General features: G+C 42.0%; 1 protein-coding gene across 4 annotated transcripts in view; it reads left to right on the top strand.

Annotated features, from left to right (window-relative positions):
• LOC119187881 (ileal sodium/bile acid cotransporter) overlaps positions 1-22,927 on the top strand; it is a 150,678-nt gene that overhangs the window by 106,753 nt on the left and 20,998 nt on the right. Inside the window, exons 5-7 of one of the 4 annotated variants that reach the window (XM_075878785.1) lie at positions 11,917-11,976; positions 17,874-18,003; positions 20,071-20,221. In XM_075878785.1, coding sequence (XP_075734900.1) covers positions 11,917-11,976; positions 17,874-17,963 — 150 coding nt within the window. In that variant the 3' untranslated portion in view covers positions 17,964-18,003; positions 20,071-20,221. Of the gene's footprint in view, positions 1-11,916; positions 11,977-17,873; positions 18,004-20,070; positions 20,222-22,927 lie in introns of those variants that run through there. The other 3 variants (XM_037435986.2, XM_075878786.1, XM_075878784.1) reach the window with 3 other exon arrangements.

The following is a 22,927-nucleotide window of genomic DNA, read 5'->3' as shown; positions in this document are numbered from 1 at the left end:
TAATTCAAACTCTGATAATTCACACTTTTAGCTAATAAAGCAAAATTCAATTTTTTGATTGGCCCTCTATTCCTCCAATGTACTTAAAAGCCTCCTAATTCAAACCACATCATTCGGTTTATTCATACCTTTTGCGGTTCAATATCAGAAAATATCTACTGATTTTCTACTACTATTTAAAAAATTGTGTGCTTATATTATCCTAGCAGTCTAAAAATGAAACAGAAGCGCCTCAGGCCTTCAAAGGGCCACTCACCAGTCCCCATACCAAATTTTAGTTAGACAGTGGAAGTTGTTGGGTGTCCGATGAGGAACATTTTGCCACAAAAATATTTTGAATCGGATCATCACGAGCGGAGAAAAGGGGTTTTTTGAAGCGGCACGAAACGAGGATGAGAGGAGGCGAGCTCGAACCCCTTGCCGCTCCTTCGCGTAGCCTTCGCCAGCCAAAAATCTTCCCCACCCTCTCAGGCATCCAACCCAGAGGGCATGTGCGCATGACGTGCCCAAACAATTCCAACCCCCGAGCACACGAGCGGCGTTGCTTTGTTGACCAGCGTTATTTTGAGGTCTTCTGCCTGTTTCTGCGGCATGGTTTGGAAACGCTGGCTTAGACGCGGTAGAATAGATGAGCACAATAAGCTAGAGCGCGAACGCGTGGGAGCGTTCAACGGCGGTCATCTGCTCGATTCGCTGACCACGGGTACACGAACGCATACGAAGCGCCGACTCATTAGCCTCGCATCTCGTTGATATTCATGGGAGAAAAATGGAAAAAAAGACGCTCACAATCCCTTATTGCGTCTCACTATTTATCGAGAGCTTTATTAATCTCTTCAAGCAACAAATTACATAAACTACGCATGTCGTGTTAAATAACTTTGCCATGTCACGTGTCACTATTTTCAACGTCACAGCAGAATCGTCTACATAGAGGACCAACGTCACTGCATTGCCGTGTACGTAGGGCCATTCATACGCGCACGTGATGCCCTCATTCTCTGGGCGCGCGCCGGCAGAAGGGAGGGGGAGCAGCGTTCATCTTAAATTTGACTCATTTCCGCGGATCGTCGCGTTGCTAATTTTGGCAGACGTTATCATGAACGCCTTGTCTATGCATTGCACTTGTCAGCTCAAAATAGTCAAACCTGGTGAGTGGCCTTTTAAGGTAAAAGGCTTTGCTAGTAAACAAATGTTATAAGTGAAGCACACACATGGTAAACAGTGATGGTATTCAACTAGTGTAGAGAGCTTCATTCTGAAGGCATGTATATCAAAGAAGCAGTTGGCAATTCATGATTTCTTTAAAATGTCCAATGGCCAATCAACTTGTGTACCTTACACCTCTCATTTCTGTTCATTGGGTGCAGTTAGGGTTCCAAAACACTTAAAAAAATTAAATGTGAGAAGATCAATGTGTCAACTAGCCCAAAGCCTTATATCTGAGAACTCCTGATTACTCAAACTTTTTGATAATTCAAACAAAATTCAGAGGTCCCTTCAAGTTTGAATTAATGAGAGTTGACTGTAGTTATCAGCTCATTAATAACAAATGCATGTCCTCCACAGGTTCCCAAGTGGCTCACCGACAAACCGATTGGGAATGGTTTCTAAAAATGACTCCGTTAGCTTGGACTGACATGGGGTGCTAAGCATAGACAACGCGGTGTGCTACTTTATAGCTTTCTTGATTGATGCTGCAACAAAATGTATTTCACAAACATGTGGGCCGTCAGGCAAAATACAAGTGCCATGGAGGAATAATGAGTGTCGTAATGCACGCAAAAAACAAGATAAGGCATGGAAGTTGCTTGCTTCGAGACTCACCCACAGCTGAAATTCTTATAAACTTTAAGAACATCAAGTCGCAAGATGTAGGACGTGCATACAGGTGAGAAAAGAAAGTTAGCATAAATTTTTATGTCATATACACAAGAAGGTAAAGCCTGGAACAGGGTAAAAAGGGTAAAAGAAAAACAAGCATATTTACTCCCTCTGATATCTACTCCAGCAAGGCTACTTACTGCTTGGAGGACCAGGTGAACACTCTCGGGGCACACTTCGAACAGGTCTCCAGCTCATCACATTATAGCGAAGCATTCCAACGATACAAAACCAGGATATAAAAACAGAGATTAGAGCATGAACTCCCAACACACGAGGCATACAATGAACCTTTCTGTTTGGCCGAGCTACAATCCTCACTTACCTGCAGCAATAAATCTACATCAGGCCCGGATCGTGTGGCATATGAAATGTTAGAACACCTTCCTACTGAAACCCGAAAAGCCCTCCTCTCCCTGTATAATGCGATATGATTTTCCGGTGAGCTACCTTCAACCTGAACGGAAGCAACTGTTATGCGGATTCTAAAACAAGGCAAGGACCTGTCCTCAGTTTTTAGCTGCACACCAAGAGCGTATAACTAACAGTATTTTCAAGGTCTTTGATAAAATGATAAACAGGTTACTGATGCACTTCCTTGAGACTAATGCCTACTTGACCCATACCAGAGTGAGTTTCAAGAGGCTAAATCCACCACTGACAACCTTGTCCGTATCGAGGCACAAACTCGATCATGATGCCTTCACTCATAAGCAATTTTTTCTGTCTTTGTTCCTCGATATGGAAAAGACCTGTGATGCTACGTGGTGCTTTGGCATACTGAAACACTTTTCACACTTTGGTGTTTGGGGTACAATGTTGCACATAATCAAAAGCTACATGACTAATAGGACATTCTGTGTTCCATTAGGCACTGTTTCGTCACAAACATTTGTCCAGGAAACAGGAGCACAGCAAGGAGGTGTATTGAGTTGCACACTCTTCATAGCCAAAATTAACTCCTTGCACCTCGCTATCACACGCAATATATCTTACTGAACATATGTCGGTGATGTACAGTGTGGTCTCGGGCATTTCATGTCCTGAATTTAAAAATAGTAATCTCGGTGTCATGGACCTAAATAAAAAATACACAAGTTTTCTAACAATAGTTTTTTTACTTCATGTTCTGCTATTACAAGCACACTAAATAAAAATGCACTCCTAGACCATATAGAACCACATTCATCAGGTTTAAAGAGCCATCTCAGAAAAAGAAATCTATGGCAAAAACAGCATCACAGTATTGCTCAAAGCTGACAAGCGGCAAATTATTAAGTGCGCTCTTCAAAGCGGACGTATTAAGCAAAGACAATAAGAAACATGGGACTCACCTTTGGAACTTTAGCAAAGAAACTTGTCAATTTCATTGTTAACCTTGGTCGCTTCCTGGCCATTGAAGTTGAAACCTCGCTGGCATATTTTTCTCCATGGTGTTGCGACTGGAGGAATTTGTTCAGACCGAAGCCATCCAAGTCTCGGGGTGAAGACAAGCAGAGGAGTCAGAGCCGATACCAGAAACGTTTATTTACAGTATTTTACATAATGAATGAATGATGGAAGGATCCTTTCAGCATCTCGGCGCTCCCATTTTAAAACCTGGGTCTTCCCAAGACACCCTGCAGGGGAAAACAATTGAGTCCAAGGCAGTCCCATGAAAGAAGTAGTCTTTATCACCGCCCCCAAATGGGAATGTTGAATACCTTCTCCTTCTCAACCCCCCCCCCCCCCAAAAAAGAAAGAAGAGGTACGCCTAGTTTGTCCCACGGCGAAGGAAAAGCGCAACACTAGACACAAAGGCATGACACAGCACAGTAAAATGACGTAATGTCCCACGTGCAGTGTTGATTCATCGATGTGACTGCAGTGCTGGGCAGGCTTCAATGTGTGGGAAATAGATTTGAGGCCACCATGGAAATATAAGGCGGTATACTATAGCACACTAAAAAACACAAAAGACACACGAGAGAAGGACGAGCGCTAACTTTTAACTGAGAATCTATTGGGGAAAAAAACAAATATATGGAAGAGCATAGACAAGCGTAAGAGTGACAGAAGAAGAATTGATAAAAGTGCTACCCTCTCACCCCACCAACCCCGGAAGCACCCTAACAAAAAACCAAGGGATGGGGGAGTCATCGAGTGCACATACCCGCCCCGCCCACGAAGGCAAGCTCCTTGTCACAAAGTAAAACGGAGAGCTTGCTCACGCAGGAGCGACCCTCACGTTTCATGTGAGCAGGTTCTACAATCCCCCCGGTAATTTCGTCTCTGTGCCGGTAAAGAACTGTGGTGCTGTCGAGTGCAGGTCAGCAGCCGCACCGATCACAATGAATAGGCAGAAAACCATCGGTTTTCTTCTGGATGTTATTGGCGTGCTCGGAGAAACATTCATTGAGACCCCTTTCTGTCTGGCTAATGTACCAGGCCACACACGACAAAGGTATTTCGTTGACGACCCGCACACACATTCCACAAACTGATTACGATGCGTTACCAGCATCTAACTTCGCGTATCGTGACAGGACTACTCCTCTGTTAGCGCTCTTCCTCGTCCTTCTCTCATGTTTTTCAGTGCACTATACCACCTTATATCATGGAGTACCAACAAGCTCAATCCGCCACCCTTCTAAGTTGCACCATGGAACATCGAAAATGTCCCTGAAGACACGTTCCGGATGCTCGGCTCATTGTCCGGTGCACCTTAATGAACTAAGCAGCGCGGAGTTGACCTCTCTTTCTAAGAAGCTGTGGCTGCAAATAGCCCTACCTAGGCCATCAGTCGGTGGGCGTGTCCAAAGAAGTTTTCGCGAAAGGAGCTGCCGGGCCTGAAGAATTCACAGTACGACTGTTGTGTTGTCGACGCTTCTGGTCACCATGGAGAGCATTGCAGAATCGGAACAAATCACGGTAGATTTAGCCGAAACCAACCCACTTGTCCAAGCAGCGCTAAGACATAAAGGTCGATCGCAACAATGGCTGCGCGCTGTTATGACAGAGCAACCCTCGACACAACCTTGCTTGGCCTGACGGAGTGCCAAACGTTACGGCTAAATCACGCCTCACCATTTGGGACAGCTGCATATATGTGGAGCTTTTCGTTCAAGTGCTAGAAAATTCTGCTCTGGTAGCTGCGGGAAAGGCATGAGCTCTACGAAGGTGGACTTGCGCATGTCACAAACGAGAGCTTAACTAAGCGACAGCATGAAAACCAGGCGCCGATGAGCTGACAGTTCGTGTGCAACAAAAAGCGCATTTTGAAAAAAAAAAAAACACAAGTACCAACAGGCGCCACATTCGAGTTTTCATCCTTTCCGCAGAACTCACTGCCGAGCCCCAACACCGCGCAAGTTCGGGAGAACTCGAGAAATCAAATTGGCACCATCTGATTCCACAGACGAATCTGTGAGAAGGATGTAACCCTTTCCCCACAGCCTTCGTTCAGTTACGCAAACACAAATAATGCAGAAGCGTCCCAGCCCGGGCCTAAGCACGAAGCAACGGAGACACAGAGGCATCAGTTAGTGAGGTCACCACCTTGTGAGCTCTGTTACTCAAAGGATTAGGTGGTTCGCTCGACCAGAGAAGACGTCTTTGATAATGTAGTGCGATCAGTGGGAGTGTTGAAAAGTATCGATAGATGACGCCGTGGGAGCAACGAGAAGTTTTGAAAATGGCCATCGAGAAATCATTATCAACTCTTACTGCAAAGAAGAACGAACTGTCAGCGCTGTTGTCTAGGTGGAGGGAATCGTCAAGCTGGTGAATATGAAAGGAGATTCGCGCAGACCAGCGTAACAAGGCCCAGATATGAGGTGGAGCTCATGGTGAACATTCAATTTGTTTTGATTAAAAATGCGACATCTAAATCCTTGCTTGTTCATTATAAAGTCAACGATTGCCACATTGCTGTTTTTGTTAATGATAAATACAGAACGTTCGAGCAAAGTGCCCTTGCATGGCAGTTGAACTGAACTAACACATGCTCCAGCTACGATAACTTTTGTCAATTACTAGTGGATCAACATGATCGAGTGCACTCAACCAGCGCCGATACAGCAAAACAAAAGCTTCAGAACAAGAAGCAACAGAGCGGCTCGTCTGTCCTAACCCACAGTGGCAATCCATTGCTTTTGTCACTCTTTTTCATAAGGCCTTGTGGTAAATGAGTAAAATCATGTGATGGGAAAGGTTTTGTAGGTGTTGAGAACCCCATCCTAGAGCAATTATTAGAGATCCCTTTCAGTTTCAGCCACCACACATTGAAAATTTGCTATTCCTATTTTCATTGCTATTTTCTAACGAAAACAGAAACATTGCTATTTTCTAGCTAAAACGGAAACACTAACAACATGGTACCACAGGTACAACGACGTAAATACCGCGGTCATGCGCGTCTAATCCGTCGCATTTTGTACTAAAGTTCTCTTTTCCAAGCTCTCCGTGTATACAGTGCCTTGGGCTGTCTCCCTTGGTGGATGGTCTTTGGCAAGGCTTGTGAGTCAATTGGATGTCTTTTTTTCTGTATGGGCAATGGTTTCACTGACGCCTCAGACATATGAGTCGGTGGTGTTTCGGTCATGGTGTTGATTCACGGACCAGACGCTGAATTTCTCGGCGAGCATCACCGTGCTTTGAGAATAAAGGTTCTTTGATAGCTTTTCTTGGCGAGCTCCTTGAATAGCGTTTGCTTTTCATTTGTTTAAATGTGCATGCCGCTACTTGCTATTGGCTGACTGGACAAATTTCGGGATGGTGGGGGTGCCACTTGCCTACATGTCTGGTATGTGGTACTAAAATAATGAGGAATCCAGAGAAAAAATGCAGTGGAGAGAGACAGGGTTGAAAGGAAATAAAGTCACAGGTTCACCGCAAGGGTGAATAGTAATGAATATGACAGCAACGAAATGAAATAGTATATTAAGTGAGACTAGCAGCTGACTGTATGATCTAACTTGAAGTAACCCAACAAAATGCTGGCGTAAATTATAAATGCGGCCACTGCAGCGAGCGAAGCAAATTTCATGTTGTTTATCGGTGAAGGTTTGCGAATCCTGCCGAAATAAAGCAGCCCACCCCCCTCTTCTTCAGCCCTTTCGGGACCCCCAATATGCCTTTCACGTGATGAGAGACCGCCAGCGTGTTTTCTTTCTGCTAAAGCTTTGATAGTCGGCTGGACTATAGTCGAATGAGCAGCCGTGGCTCCAGCCATCGACTTCACACCGCATCTGCATTTTTTAAGGATGGTACAGTGAAATAGAAGGCTATTTCGCTCGAAGAACGGTTGAGAGCACTGCAATGCAGTAGTGCGCACCTAGCACCTGAGTGCTATGAACCCGAACCAACTGGCCAAACTCTCCCTTTTGCTCCAGTCACATGGGTTTTATTTCATATTTAGCCGGCTTTCTTTGAATGCATGAAACATCACCATGCAGCATGTACGCTGTCACAAGCGCAAAATAAATTAGATATATCCTTTTGGAATGTCCTCTACATTGTAACTAAATGTACTAGGCCCTGCATAGTGAGTACAAACATTTTGCATAATTTATTTAAGGTAATTATATAATTTAACCCAACATAATGTATATGTTACTCTAAATGTATACCCTAATGAGCGCCACATGACGGCAAACAATATGTCGTTGATTTTATTCAATTGCGATTAACCACCTTTTTTACAGTGATAGCTATATGGCTAGGAAAAATGAAAAACCATTTGCCACGAGAAACACTAAGCGTCTTCATTGGTTGCTCCTTTAGTTGCTTCATTTTCTACGTTGCACCCAAGTGTGTGAGCCATTGGGAGCAACGTGACCGAACCTGTGTGCAGCAGTTTCAATAGAGTTGCTTTTAAAGAGAGAAAAATGAAAAAAGTGTAGCACCATCTCTCAGAGGAGGTCACCTCAACAGCGCTGCAGAGAGATTGGGAGTGAGAGAAAGAGGAAGTAGGAAAGAAGGAAAAGAGATAAAAGTTGGTCATGTATCTGCGTGCTTCGCCACAAATGTCGTCAAAAGACATCTAAAGATGTCTTCTTTCTGGAGGTGCTGCTGCTCGATAGCTATTGGGCAGTAATCTTGGGAAACAGACGCTTATGTAGAATGCACAGCCACTGGTAGGTGGCAGCACGGTATCATCTTAGCGAAGCGTAGAAAACAACTGTTTTTCGTGCATAGCTTTGCATTGTCAGAACAGCGTAAGAAACACTAGGGTCTTTCGAATTACGCATCTATGCATTTTCTATAAAGAAACACACACCTAATACTTACATATTGATGTTGCACCTTAGATAAGCATGATATTTGATATTTATATTGACAGTGTTCACAAGTATGAATGCAGCTACCAGACCAAGATGGCTGGGCTTTGAGAAAGTGCTTGAACATTTGCAGAGTGGCTGAATCGTTTCGAGTGACAGAAAGACTAAACGTTCTGCATTGAAGTACGTATCCCAAGAAAGACTATCGTCTTAATAGAAAAGGAGGTAATTCCCCCCGCCCAGCCCATGCGCATCACCTCTCAACCAAGGGAAGCCATCAAGCAGGTCAACAAGAAAAGATGGAATATAAACAAACATCGCGTGACGGGCTCAAGGGCGCGTGAAGAGTTCAGCGTCACAGGAAGGTTCAACTTACAACTTTCACATGGGGAGGGCACAGCTCACACTAATGCCCAAACAGGAAGACAAGGCCGATGCAGCAGTCACGGCACAAAAACAGGCCCGGGTGATGAAGCGCAAGCAGCAACTGCGCACAGGGAATCCGGCAGCCTTCCAAACCAAATGTACCGAATGCAAGCAACAACAGTACAGTACACTAGAATATCTTGGGTTGTGCAAAGAGCAGAAAGCAGAGCCTGCTGCCAGTCGCTGGAAAAATGTTTGGAAGAAAATGCTACTGAAAACAACCGGTACACAATGAGATTTGGCGGCGGTGAACTTGAATGATTGTCGCTACTTAAGGAAAAAGAGAAAATATCTAGGGATCTTAGAGGCGCCATCTTGACTAAGATCAGCAGACAGCTCACTCCTACGCTCTGTGCTGTTCGCATTTAAGAGATAGCCAGTGGGAATACTGCCTCACTCACTGCAGCGGCCCATATCTTATGCCAGCTTTTTGCAGAATTATGTCACATCGCATCCTAATGAAGTTGGCTGCAGGGTTAGGCAGTAAGAATATCACGATAGTATTTCAGATTTACTTTTCAGTATCTGTATTTCTGTATCAAGATACATTAACAAAATGTATTTGTCGCCCAGTATGCATCATTTGTATCGGGATGCTATGCAGGGCACGGAGGAAAGAAATGTAATCTTAAGGGCTCGTTTTCTTTGTTAGACACAATAATAATGAGAATTAACTATGAACTAGTGATGCCAAGGAAATTATGGGGCATATGTTATTAGAAGTAATTATAATTTAAATGAGAAAGAAAAGTGCACACATGTATGTCATTATTTTTTTTTGTCGAAGATGACCTGAGGTATGTGTGCCTCTGAAGGGAGAACGAACAATGTTTGTTCTCTTTTTTTAGGGGTGAAGCTCCTCTTAGCTTAACCTTGTCATGCGTCATGTGTAACTGACAGAAAAAGAGACGAGAAAAAAAAAGACAGTATATCTCCCGAACAGTATAATAGATGGCGCTGTCTCATAGAACTACTTACCAACTGCAGTTGAGTGTGAATATTCTAGATGGCGCTGTACTGTTACTCTCCGCTTGGCTGTTGTGTGGGCTGTGCCAGCCTGGGTATGTGGAGAACAAGTGCCTCTCAGTTTCCTGGATAGTTGCCGTACGTGGCGGATCATTAGTGGGGCATGGACGAAGCAGAGCGGTGGGCGCGTTGAAGATGCTTGCCCTCGGCTTCCTTGGCTCGCGTCTCGTCGGTGTTACCCGTGCGCCGTTTGCATTCTCGAACAGGATCGGACGCATGCAGGAACGAACGGACAGATGGACGGACGAATGCTTCGTTCCACTCATCATTATTTACTTCGTGGATATGCTGTGATTTTTTTTCAAGCCAAACGAAGGTGCGCCGCTGGTCGGCGACATAAGAAGGGCGACGATTGTTTTTTCTGAAACGAAGAATGGCTCATGTGGTGAAGCGCATGACATCATTGATGGCAGAACTGCAGAGGAAGTGTCAGCCTCAGCTGTTTCTCAAGGCCAGTGCAGCACACCATATTTTTGGGGTGTGGCAAGCATTACTTCATGACCTCTACCATGGATACCACCTCGAAACATGGATACCACCTCGAAACAAAGACTTTGCAATGTTTTGTGTGCAATTAATTTCTAAAAACAGTAGCACTTCCAAAAGAAGTTCCCGTATTCGAGGTCGAAGTGACTAGAAGATGGATATAATTTTGTCCTGCTGCAGCCACTCCTCCTGCCTATCACAGTGCATTCCTAATTGAATTACAGGCACAAAGCAGTTTTTTGTTGCACCAGGCTTTGTTTTGGTGGGGGCATGTAGAAGTGGCACCATCTCATGACATCTGTGTAAAAGAAAAACGCCTGAGCCCGGCAGGTTCTATTACTGGAGTATATTCTAAATCACTATAATGGTTACAGCATCTCTCATAATCATATGGTGGTTTTGGGACGTTAAACCCCACAAATCAATCAATCACTATAATGGTTACAGTCCTGGCCACTTAGGATATCGATTGGATTAGAATAAATTGACCTGCATTTACTGATTGAATTGGATCTGATGGGATCTGGATTGCTGTATTTACTATTGATTTGCATCCCGACCTAACTTGTACGCCTCTGATATATACTTTTCAGTTAAAAAAATAACTCATGGTGCATTTCTTGAGGCGTTGTTACTTATTGTAAACGCACGGTGCATTCTGTGCACCATGCATTGACAATGACTAACAACATCTCAAGAATGGAGCCGGACCACATACTTTTCTTTTTTTTTCTATCTTTTTTTTATGACGAGCACATGCATGTTGATGTTTTATTTCTCTTGGCTCTGACGCTTACAGTTTGACAAAGTCCTCATATGCCTGCAATGAAAGCTAGGGTTAGCGTTTAAAGCGATGACATTCTATATGTGGTGGCAAGAAGGAATCTGTCTGGTCATTACAGCTCCCTTGATTTTACAGATTTATCACAGATGTGGGCAGATTACCTTTGTCTGTGTACTCTTCTATGAACATAATGCTAAAAACTAATCGCAGATTTAATAGTACCTTCTCGAGAAACTGAAACGAGCAATTTATATGAAGTTTCCTACTCTACCCTTCAAACATGAGCTACCAGCAATAAGTCGAGCCTAAATGATGGTCAAGACAAACATGCACAAATTTACCAGTATGTGCAATGTTGTGGTTGGAAAGTTAGATATGCTGTGTGATATGCAGAAGCAACAGACCTTAACAAAGTGTATGTACGAGTATGGAGGCTAGGGAACGCTTTAGACAAAGTGAAGAACAAGTTTCCAAGCAAAAATTTCCACGATCTTTTTTACTTTAGGCTGCCACAATTGTGACAACCAGTACATCGGCGAAACCACATTTCAAGAAAATAGTTAAACAACAGGAGTATCACATCAGCTGGAAAAACAACGTGTGACTTCGTATGCCCTCGCTAAACATGTCGAATCTGCAGGCCACCAAACTTACTGGTATGCACATGTGTTCTGGCCAAAGAAAAGCTTACATCTGCCTGCACCTGGTATACCAGCACATACAGACAACTGCACATATGCTGAGCACGAGTGATGGGATGCTTCCGGAAATGTAGTCCCGGTGCCTATGTCACGTACTTAGGCGTACTTAAATACCTTTCTTATGGCTATTATTGTGAATAAGGCTTCTATAGTGAGTGCCAGAACAACAGCAAACTTTAATATTCCTTTGGTAGATGTATCCTTTTGCTTATTCACTTCTTGAAGCAACAGTTATGAACTGATTTTTATTTTTTCATACATATTCTTGCTTTCACTGTAGTTGCAGCTGACGGAGTAGCTTTTTAAGCTTTTATCAATGGTAATGTCTATTTTTGTGACGATCACACAGACTGCCATCACATTCCTTGACGAGGCCAAATTTTTCGGAAATCCCCTGACTTCCATAAAGGTACGAATTCCCTGACTTTTCCAGGTAGTTAGACAACTTGTCAGACCCATGGGTAAAGTTGATTCAAGAAAGAAAAAAAATAAAAAGGATGTTATTTTTTGGATTTTCTGTTTAGCACCGTGAGCCACGGTTCAGCGCTTAAGGGATGGGAAAGAGGGAGGTGAAGTGAACTGAACTTTATTGCCACATATATCAAAACATGTTTAAACAACAAAGACGGTGGGATAAAAGCTGCATGTAGGTAGCTTGACTAGTCCCACCTCCCAGAACAATAACAGCAGCAGCAAACATTAACAAGCATTCTTACTTGTCACAATAGTAAAATAGAAATACATAAAACAAAGCGATAAAAGAAGAGCAAAAAAGTATGAAACAAATATTATCAACAGACACAATCATAAACAACAAACCTTGGTGTTTATAAAATTAGTTGAAGCATTCTCTTTTTGGAAATATGACATATGTTGTCATCACTAAATTTATATTTGTTTAGTATTGAAGAAAGGCGGTAGGAAAGTGTTTGAAAACCGTAGTTTATGCGTGGTCGCGGAACTGCCCAATGTTCGGTGTGTCGGTTTATGCGATATGATTGATTTATTGACAAGTTAGCGATGTTCCTCGTATGAGTACTACCCTTAATCGTTTCATGTTTAAAAGAACTTATAAGCTGATACTCATAAAAGTGGTCAACTCGGATAATTTTGAACTTCAAAAATAGGTCACGTGTGTTTCGGAAAGTTAATTCGAGCGTGAAAGCTTGACACGATCACTCACACACGCACACACCCATGCATCAAACACACACAGTGCCCACTTTCAACTGATTTATGCATAGCTCGAAGGCTTGATAATATACAGGACACATTGTGCACACACACACGATAGATGGCCAACAGCATACATTATCAAACGTACAGTTAATCAATGTCATAGCCTCAGAGCGATAAACTGAAGTTTGCTTGGCAACAACGAAATGTGTCCTGTATATATTCAAGCCTTCGAGCTATGAATAAATCAGTTGGAAGTGGGCGCTGAGTGTGTTTGATGCATGGGTGTGTGCGTGTGTGAGTGATCGTGTCAAGCTTTCGCGCTCGAATTAACTTTTCGAAATGCTCTACCAACTAGCCCAACAACAAGTTCTTTTAGGTCACGCGTATGCTTATTATAAGACACATCAGCAATAGCCCATAGGGCTTGCTTCTGTAGGGTGACTAAATTTTCCAATGATTGTTTAGTGCTGTTTGACCAAACGAGGTGACAATAGCGCAGATGTGAAGCAAGGAGTGCATTATATATCATGAGTTTCCGTTGTATTGGTAAAAGTTTCTGGCATCTGCGCAGCATACCTAAGGCCTTGCAAAGCTTATATATTAAGTGATCAGTATGGTGGTCCCAAGTTGCCAGTTCGTGAAAGATGACACCCAATGTTTTAGCCGACGCAGAGAGTACTACTTTGAGTTGAGTCATTTAGCGTAAGACACTTTGTGTGATCGCAACGCGTAGATTTTGCTCTAAAGAGTATTGCTTTTGTCTACGAGCAATTGAGCTGAAGTGAGTTTTTCACCGACCAATTATTTATTTTTCTTAATATTTCATTAGCCAGATGTATAAGTTCATCGTACTTAGTTCCTGGAACTAAAAAACTGGTGTCACCCACGTAGGTAATGTAGCTAGCTGAATCAACATTCACAATATCATTCATATATAGTATTTACTCGCATAATCCTCGCACTTTTTTTTGCCAGAAAATCAATTTAAAGTTGGGGGGTGCGAGAATTTCGCGGGGAAAACTTTCCACGAAAACGCAGAGAGCGAAAAAGAAAACGAAGTGGCCGCAAATCAGGATTCTTACACCAGCAACTTACAGCAAGCTTAAAGAAGTACTAATTAGAACTTACCTCAACAATAAAAGCAGAGGTTTAACACAAGGCAAGATTTATTTGAGACACAAAAAGTGGAAGCAAATGGTCGAGAATTAGCATACCATACGCGAAGCTTGTGGGCGTTGCGGGCGTAGCGGTAGCGGTCGGCGCTCAACAGGAGCCCTCAAAAGGTAAGCGTAGGACGTCAGTATTGGGCTTATGGCTATTTAACAGAATCGTCCACAGTTTCCTTCTGAAGAAATAAAGTTCACCATCAATCCCAGTTCAAGGCACACGGCAGGCCCAACGCGTCTTGGTGGCTTTCAGGTGCCGTCATCAGTAGCGAACACAAAACTCGTAGGCTCCGAAGGGCCTACCGGCGGCCCTGTTGCCGTTGTTTAGCGCATGATCTATCACTTGCAACTTGAAGCAGCCGTGTGGCTTCAGTATCGCCCCATAACGTGCCAAGATTACCGACACAACATACAAAACACGCCGCAACGCGCACTGGCTACTTCGGCTTGAATCTCCGTGCAGTAGGACGCTTGATGCTTAAGAGGCGTTGGCTTAAGAGACGACGCCAGATGGTACGCGCTATCATCATCAATGGCTGGAACGAGCAGACGACATTATTGCTGCAGTTTTCGGGGGTGCGATAATTACTCGAGGAAGAAAAAAAGTCGTATTTTTCTTGGGGCGATGTGGGAGGTGCGAGAATTATGCGAGTGCGAGGATTACGCGAGTAAATACGGGTATAACAAATAAAAGTGGGCCTAGTATGCTGCCCTGAGGCACGCCCTGCTCAATTGGTTTTAACGAAGAGTAATCTCTGTTTATTGATACACATTGCTTTCTATCGGTTATGTAACTTCTAATTAAATCTAAGGTAATTCCGCATATGCCGTAACAATTTAATTTATCTAATTGGGTTACATGATTTATTCTATCAAAAGCTTTTGAGAAATCTACAAACACTCCCAGAGTTAGTTTTTTAGCGCCAATACTGCTCAAAATTATTTCTTTTTGCTAAAGAAGAGCACTTTCGGTTGAACAGCCTGATCTGAACTAGTGTTGTGATGATGTTATTACGGAATGCTTGTCAAAAAAAGAGGTCATTCTGAAGAGAATAATTTTTTCGAAACCTTGAGAAAACCAAGGAAGAATTGATATTGGTCGGTAATTGCCTAAATTATCTCTTTCGCCACTTTTGTGTACCACAGTTACCCTTGCAAGTTTCATTCGTTGTGGAAAAATGCCAGATGTTAATGCCAAGTTGTAAATATGAGTGAGGCAAGGTATGATCAGGTCGATAACATGAAAGATTGGTTCGGACTTTAGCCCATTCACATCCTCACTTTTGCTTCGCCTGAAATTTTTGAACATGTTTAGGACTTCATTATCATCAGTTTCAAATAGATACAATGAATGTGTGATGGGGTTGGGTATATATGTCGATGCATCTTGATCATGAGTGCTTTCAGCCAATGATAGAAAATATTCGTTAAATTTATTTGCTAGGGCTTCATTTTTAAGGCTCTCATTTCCTACTTAAGCTCATTAGCAGTAGAGGTGGGCCGTGATCGTGACAGGACAGAATTCAGCTTATTCCACATTTCTTTTGCATCCACAATGCCATTAAACATGAAATAATAATATTCATGTTTTGCCTGTTTAAGCAACTTAGTCAAGTGATTACGGAATGTTTTAAACTCTTTCAACACGTCAAGGTCACGAGTTGACACGAATGAATGATACAAAGCATTCTTTTTCTTTATCAATTGGAGTAGCTTAAAAGAAATCTCTGGTTTGCAAGCTTGTTTTGGTTTTTTTGCTAGTTTATAAGGGAAATGTTTATGATATACTGAGCACAAGGTATCAATGAAGTGATCATAAGCCTTTTCAGGTGAAGAACAAGAGAGTATGTTATTCCAACTTAACAAGCCTATTTCTTCACGAAAGCAAGAAAGAGACCGTGGGTTGATGTCTTGAAAGTATATATACCTTTCTTCTGAGTGATTTTGTTTAGTTTGTACATTAGTAATGAAATCACTAATCACTAATCGTAACATTAATCGTACCATGATGTAGTATATCAACAGTGTTTGTTATAAATAAATCAATTAATGTCGCAGTAGTGGCTGTAACGCGAGTTGGTATAGCTATAACATTTGAGAGACTGTATGAAAGAAGCATGTTGGAAAATTCGGTTTGTTTGTTAGATGATATGAGCATGTCAATGTTCAGATCCCCTCCAAGTACTAAGGTATATTTGTTTTCATTTAGAAACCTAAAATATTCATCTAGGAAGTTCAAAAAATTATTGATGCTGCCGTGAGGTGGTCTATAGACAACAGTAATGAGAGTTCTTTCAGATTTCAAGCACAACACTTCAATATCTTTGCAGCTTTGAGACCAATCATCAACATACTCATAGGTGATACTAGCTTCAACATATATGCATACACCACCACCGCCCCCGTCTTTCTCTATTCATGTGAACCACATTATACCCATCAATATTCCTAACATCAGCATCATTGGAGTACCAAGTTTCGCTTAGCATAATGACCGAAAACTTGAATTCAAATTCATCTATAAAACTGCAGAATTCATTATCTTTAGAAAGCACTGACTGAATATTCAAATGTAGAAAACTTAAAAGTCGATACACTCCTATCTGCCATAATTGCAGTTAATTCACTAGGGCTAGTACACTTGACAGCCATTTTAGAGGCAAACTTGTAAAGAAAAGGGGCAGGAACATAAGGTCAATAACATATGCACAAAAAACAATTTCTGAAGACGTTGTTTCAAAGCAGAGCACTTTAAGGCTAGTGCTCACAACAACACCCTTATCACAGGGATAAATACATGAACTTAAGAATGGTGCAGTGCAAGCTGTAAGACGTAAGTAAACGGTACTGTTGAAAAAGCCTAGCGTAGTCAATAGTACTCGAGCTTTGTTTAGTCAGGCAAACTGTAGCACACGTAAATCAAGAATCAAAGATAAGCAGAAATCTGCAAAGTATCGGCAAATATAATTAGCATGTCGAATAAACATGCTTGTAATTGTGCAGTGGCACGTTACAGAAACCAAGAGTAAGCCCAAAAAATTTATATGCCTAAGCTCCATTTCCTCATTAACACAAGGAGAGTGAATCCAATCAGGAATACAGGACACTTATGTAACTCTGTCCAGGTCAGCATTACAGGCAATATGTAGAACAGGCGATTGCTCGGATTTGCACATGAGAACCTTCCCTTGTGCCACCCAAAGAAACTTCCATTCTTTTTCACGCCTCAGTTGCCAAGTTTTGCCCAACAGCCGCTTATTCTCAACGCACGGGGGTTTATTAATATAAATAGGACTGTTCATCTCAAAGCCCAGGGGGGCAGTGTCGCGCTGCAGAGAGAAATCTGTCTCATGCAGACCGAGTCGTGAACTTTATAATGACATTTGGTTTGTTCTTATCCTTAGTAGGAACACGATGTGCAACATCAATGTCATTTTCAGTTATACCTGTATTCAGGCACATGGCGATCTGTCCCACACTTTTTTTCAAATCTTCATTAGCGACCAAAGGCAGCCCCTTCACTTCCAGGTTCATGTTTCGACTGTACTGTTTCATCTCTGTCATTTCTCTCCTTACTTCTTTCAGCTCACTTTTTAGTTGCTCATTTACTTGTTTACATCGTTGACTCTCAACCGCGACCGCAGCGAGTTCGCGACAAAAAACCTCGACATCCTTCTTAAACTGTCCAAAACCTTCATTTATGAAGCTAATGGAGTCACGAATGGTTCCAATTTCATGGTGAATATCAAATTCAGCAGGTGAAGATGAGAGAAAAAAAAGAGAAGGGAGGAGGCTTGAGAAAGGCTCACACGGCTGAGAAAGAGGAAATACTCCACAGTTGTCACAGGGAGACTGAGCAGTCAGTAGTGGCGCACCATCTTGCATCATTCGCCAGCTAGAGCAGCGCAGCAACAAAGGAAGTGCTTTAGTGTTTCTTCTGCACCACATCTGTGGCACGCAGGGTGCACCACATCTGCGGCACGCAGGGGATGAAGAGCGACTCGTGGAGTGCATGCATGCTGCAGGCCAGGCGCTGTCAGTTGGCAGATGAACCAGCAGCCACCACTCGTGTCTCTCCAGGCCAGTGTCCGGTAGGGGCGCCAGTGTATTACCGCTTGCCACCTGCTTGTCAGGGTGAGCTGTTGGCAGCAGCCGCGCAGGTGTTGTCAGAAGTAGTCAGACATGGCTACCGCCTTGGTGACTGGTTGAGCTGCCTTTGCAGTGGCATCGGCCTCCTTTTTCCCAGCTATATGCCAACGAGGGAGGAAAGCCAGTAGAAGACAGGCGCACACCGCTAGCTCTGATGACAGTTTGCTTGGCGTGCCGCAGCGCCTCATGGTGTTGACTTCACCTGTAGAGGCTTGCTCAAATGGGTGCTGGCAGAGGCAATGGTGGTGACAGAAAAGACTCTTTCGGCCCAGATGCTTAGTGCTTGCTGTAGTCTTTGATTGCGTGCTCTGAGCAGCTGTCTCTGTTTCAACGTCTGTCTAGAGACCTGGCAGGAAGAACTATATGAGAGCACTTAAATTCTCTCACCTCTGAAGAACATGATTTTAGAATGCCAGTGTTTTAATTGTGCAGTCTTGGCATACTGGGCTCCGTTGCGTGTAGGTATAATTATAGCCAGCCAACTATGGGCAAGGGATTTCCAAGCCATTTGGTGTGGTGCCAATCTGGCCAGACAACTGAGGATTCTGGCAGATGGGAACCAACTTCCGCTTCTCAATGGTCAGAACGGACTGATGCGAGCATGGAAGTATTTTCGTACTTAGTAGTTATTCTCCAGCCATCTGGTGCAGCACCGACCTGGCCAGACAGCTGAGGATTCTGAAAAAGGGACCAGTTTCTACTCCTCAGTGGTCAGAATAGACCAATGCATGAGCAAGAATATCTTGGTACTTAGGAGACCCGAGAAGACATACCGCCACATTGCAAGACTATCCGGCTATGAAGGCAGTATTTATTCACTATAACACGAGTTTTTTTTTCTTTTTGAGACCATTTTCTTCCATGAGTCTTGTGCTGAGGCCGAATTGACATGACCTAGAAGACAGCTTTTCTTAGAAGCTCCCATTGCTTAAGTGCAACATAGCAGCCCCTTCTCAGCAAAACAGATCATATGTTCAAAATAAATGTACCCCTTTCCTCAATTAAGTGGTGTTCTTTAGTGATTCAAGTGAATTGCTTGAACTATCCTATTTCTAGAATAGCTATTTTGTTTTCAGCAAGTATGTCGATTTCGTTTTTGAATGCTTGTTACTTTTGCTGTAAAATAGCGTACTTTTTTAATCCAATTAAAACCTGTAATACCGTCATTACTACCAATTTATATACTTTGTAGCCCCCTTATTCCCTCAGTAATCTCTTAATGGTACTGAGTGTTCTGTATAAATGAATAAATAAATTGCAAGTTTCAATGCGCCACAACTTTACTTACAACATTTAGCTGGAGTTAAGAAATGTCTTTATGTAGTACTAGCATCCACGAAATAAAAGTATTCCGGTATCTGTATAGCTGTATCTGTATTTCAGAATACTTATTTCGTCTTTTTGCAAGAGTATCTACAAAATGTTTCAAAATGTCAAAGGAAAATGTACCTCAGCATCTGTATTTCAGGTCTCCAACTCATGTATTTCAATATCTGTATTCCGGGATATTTTTGTGGGTATCTCTGTTCAACCCTAGTTAGCTGCTAGTCTTCCCCTGTATAACACTGCTTTTTATAGCTATTGAATTCTTGGCTTCAGTCTTGAGGCAAAACTGACTTTAGTGTACAAAATGTTAAAAAAAAGGTACATACACCATTCTGAAACCTTTTGCACTCTAAAGAATTTTTTTTACTAGTAAAAGGAAGGAAATAAAAAAAAGGAGTGGAAGAGAGGGATATAAAGTTAGAAGGTTCTTATAAACTTAGTTTCGAATAACCGGTATTATACCTAAATACTTGCCCAAGCTAGTTGCATTTAGATGAGGTCAGAATGCAAACACACGCGTGTACTTAGGTTTAGCTACATGCTAAAGAGCCCCAGGTGGTCAAAATTAATCTAGAGCCCTTGACTATGGCGTGCCTCATAAGCATGTCATGGTTTCGAGATATAAGACCCCATAAATCAACAATGCTTTCACACTTTTCGTCCTACACTTTTCTTCTCTACAGGAACAAAAGCAAGCCCTACTCTTCCCATGGCTTTATGGCTTCACAATGATAGCTTTAAGTTTCCTGCTGTGTGGCATTTATCGAGTCTACAAAAAATTTTTCGCAAGATCAAGCTCACACAATATTGCTCCTGAAGCAGGAACTACAAAGCGTAAGTATTGTTTTGCATTACATGTGAAAAAAATCATGTCAACTGTAAAACAAAATGTACGAGAATCTGGATAACCCCACAAAACTTCGTAAGCTTTGGCACAAATTACTTGTGCTTATTTGTGAATATCAAGAGCTATTGAAATGCTGTATATTTGTTCATGAACTTAAAAGATTACAGTTTGTTGAAGAGCAGAGTGCAACTTAAAATTAAGCATATAAAATCATTTTTGTGTTCATTATTTGAATACACAGGACTTCAATCAGAAATTTATGAGGAGCATTTGAAAAAATTTTTCCTTCAACATTTTCACGTCGACCAAAATGTCTCTATACAACAGCTCTCACGTCAATGATGCACATGAACTTGTGCCACATTTTCTTTACTCTCATATATCGACTGTCCTAAATGTTAGGCTTGTGCGAATATTCGAATACTTTGAATATTCGAATGAATAGTAGAGTATTCGAATTTACTTTGATTCAAATTTAATTATCGAATATTTCGAAGTATTTGATATCAACAAATATATGTATATTGATCCCGATGTATCTGCTTGTAAAAGTGTTTTCACTGCAATATGATTGTGCTAAACCAGGAAAAAACCTATCCAGGGGAAATATGCTTTGCCGCGAAGCCCCTCTTCAAATTTAAAGGGGCTCTGCAAGACTTTTTGAGCATGGTGAGAATACGCTGCCGGTCGGTAGTCGAGGCTACCGAGAACACGCGGCCAAATATTATGGCACAGCACGTGACCTGGATTTCACAATAAATTTTCAAAGTCAGATAAAAATCGCTCCCTTCTCTCGGAAAATGACACCACAATGTCAAAAATCACCCGTCACAGGCATTGTACCAGCCATTGGCTGATTTGAGCATGGGGCGCACAGTCGTTCGAGAGGTCGTCGTGGGTGGCCGCGACTGGTTCACATGCACATGCGCGATCGCACTGAAATGCCGCGTATTAAAAGGAAAAAAGAGAGAAAGAGTGCTCAAGGCCATAACACGCACAATAAATATTTTCTTTCCCTATGCCATTTATTCCGGCTTTGATTCAAGCGCTTTCGTCGGGACAAGAAGAGAGAAATCAATCGCAGCATATGGCAAATCTCAAAACTCCGTTTACTCATGCTGGACAGATTCTAAGAATTTTTCTGGCAGTTATTTCGTGAGGCAACAAGCTTCTTTAGTGAATCCATTTTATAACTACTTGAAAAGCTGTTGAAAAACCCTTTAAATAAACATATTATCCTCAAATCAATTGAACAATTTTTTAAGCTGAAAAGCTTGTTTTGCCGACTTATACACTCTAACTGTAATGAATATTATTACATATTTTAAAGGTTAACAGTTGCATCCGACTGAAAGTCAAATCCTGCAATTTCTCAAAGTTGTTTCAACTTCCTTTGAAATAGAAAAAAAAAGAGCACTTGCATAGAGACCTTATTTCAATTAAAGAAACATTGTACAGGTTAGTTAGGTAATGCTAAATATGCCCATTCTTCTTTATATGCCCTATATTATATTTGAATTCGCTTCAAAATTATTCGACCAAAATCACTATTCGCTTTGAATTCGCTTCAAACCTAAAACTCACTATTCGCACAAGCCCACTAAATATCATGCAGCACAATATTAAAACAGAATGTTGTCACACGAAGCACACCTAATATAGTTCATAGTATCCACTACTAACTTTTGTTAGTGAAGTTTATTTAGTTAGTCGTAATAATGTCTAACTTGACAAATACTCAACTTGTTACTAAAATATCAATGAGGCATATGTAGGCATGCTCGAATAACACACCACTACATTCCCACTGTCAAAAAAGTGGGAGCCTAGTCTTGGCTTGCTACCCCACAGTGACCTTGTTTGAGGGCCCTGCTTCCTGATGTGCACTAAAGTTACTGTATATGCCCCAGGCTTGGGCAGTATCGTGATACAAAAGTATCGCGATAGTATTTCAGAGATACTTTTGAGTATCTGTATTGCTGTATCAAAATACTTTTAAAAAATGTATTTGTATCTTAGTAATGAAATACAATCACAGGACACGGGTATTTCGTTTATACAAGACAAGGGTATCTTGTTATTATTTTTTTCCGAAAATGAGCTGAGACGTGTTTGCAATGCCAACATTTTTTTTTCTTCTGTGGCCTTGGCAGTCCGCGGCAAGATATGCACCCACCGTTTCTACATTTCTGCTGAGGGCGAAACTGACTCTTACCTTCTTGAAAGCGAGCTAGCCGCTTTGCAAACCGCATGCCATTGTGCACCTTCAGGCAGAACTGGATTGTGTTTGAATGATCGCCTCCTTGAGCTCGCCAACAGTGTTATACTGCCATTCTGAATTCCATCAGTGATATTTTCATTGTGAGGAGTATTGTATACTGCACAATGGGCACCAACCAACAGCGTAGTTGTTCAAATGTGTTCCCTCATGCCAATTGAACGAGCAGTGCTTTTTTTTCTCTCGTTTTTTCCTCTTTTTTTTTTGTGGCACCCATTTGAAAAACCGGAGCTAATCGCAGAAGCCGTAAACCACCCAAAGAATTTGGTGTGTGGTGCCGTGTGCGATCAACGATACTTCTTTCTCCAAAGCATTTCTGGAAGACGCCAGCGTGGTCACACGATGATTGGAAGGAGGTCTTTTTTGCATTTCCTTTTGCATTTTTTGTTTTGTTCGTTCTTTCTTCTTTTTCTAT

The sequence above is a fragment of the Rhipicephalus microplus genome, chromosome X (assembly GCF_043290135.1).
Source record: "Rhipicephalus microplus isolate Deutch F79 chromosome X, USDA_Rmic, whole genome shotgun sequence".
NCBI classification, from domain to species: Eukaryota; Metazoa; Arthropoda; class Arachnida; order Ixodida; family Ixodidae; genus Rhipicephalus; species Rhipicephalus microplus.
The sequence above is the reverse complement of the archived record's forward strand: the minus strand, read 5'-3'. Positions and strand labels throughout refer to the sequence as shown.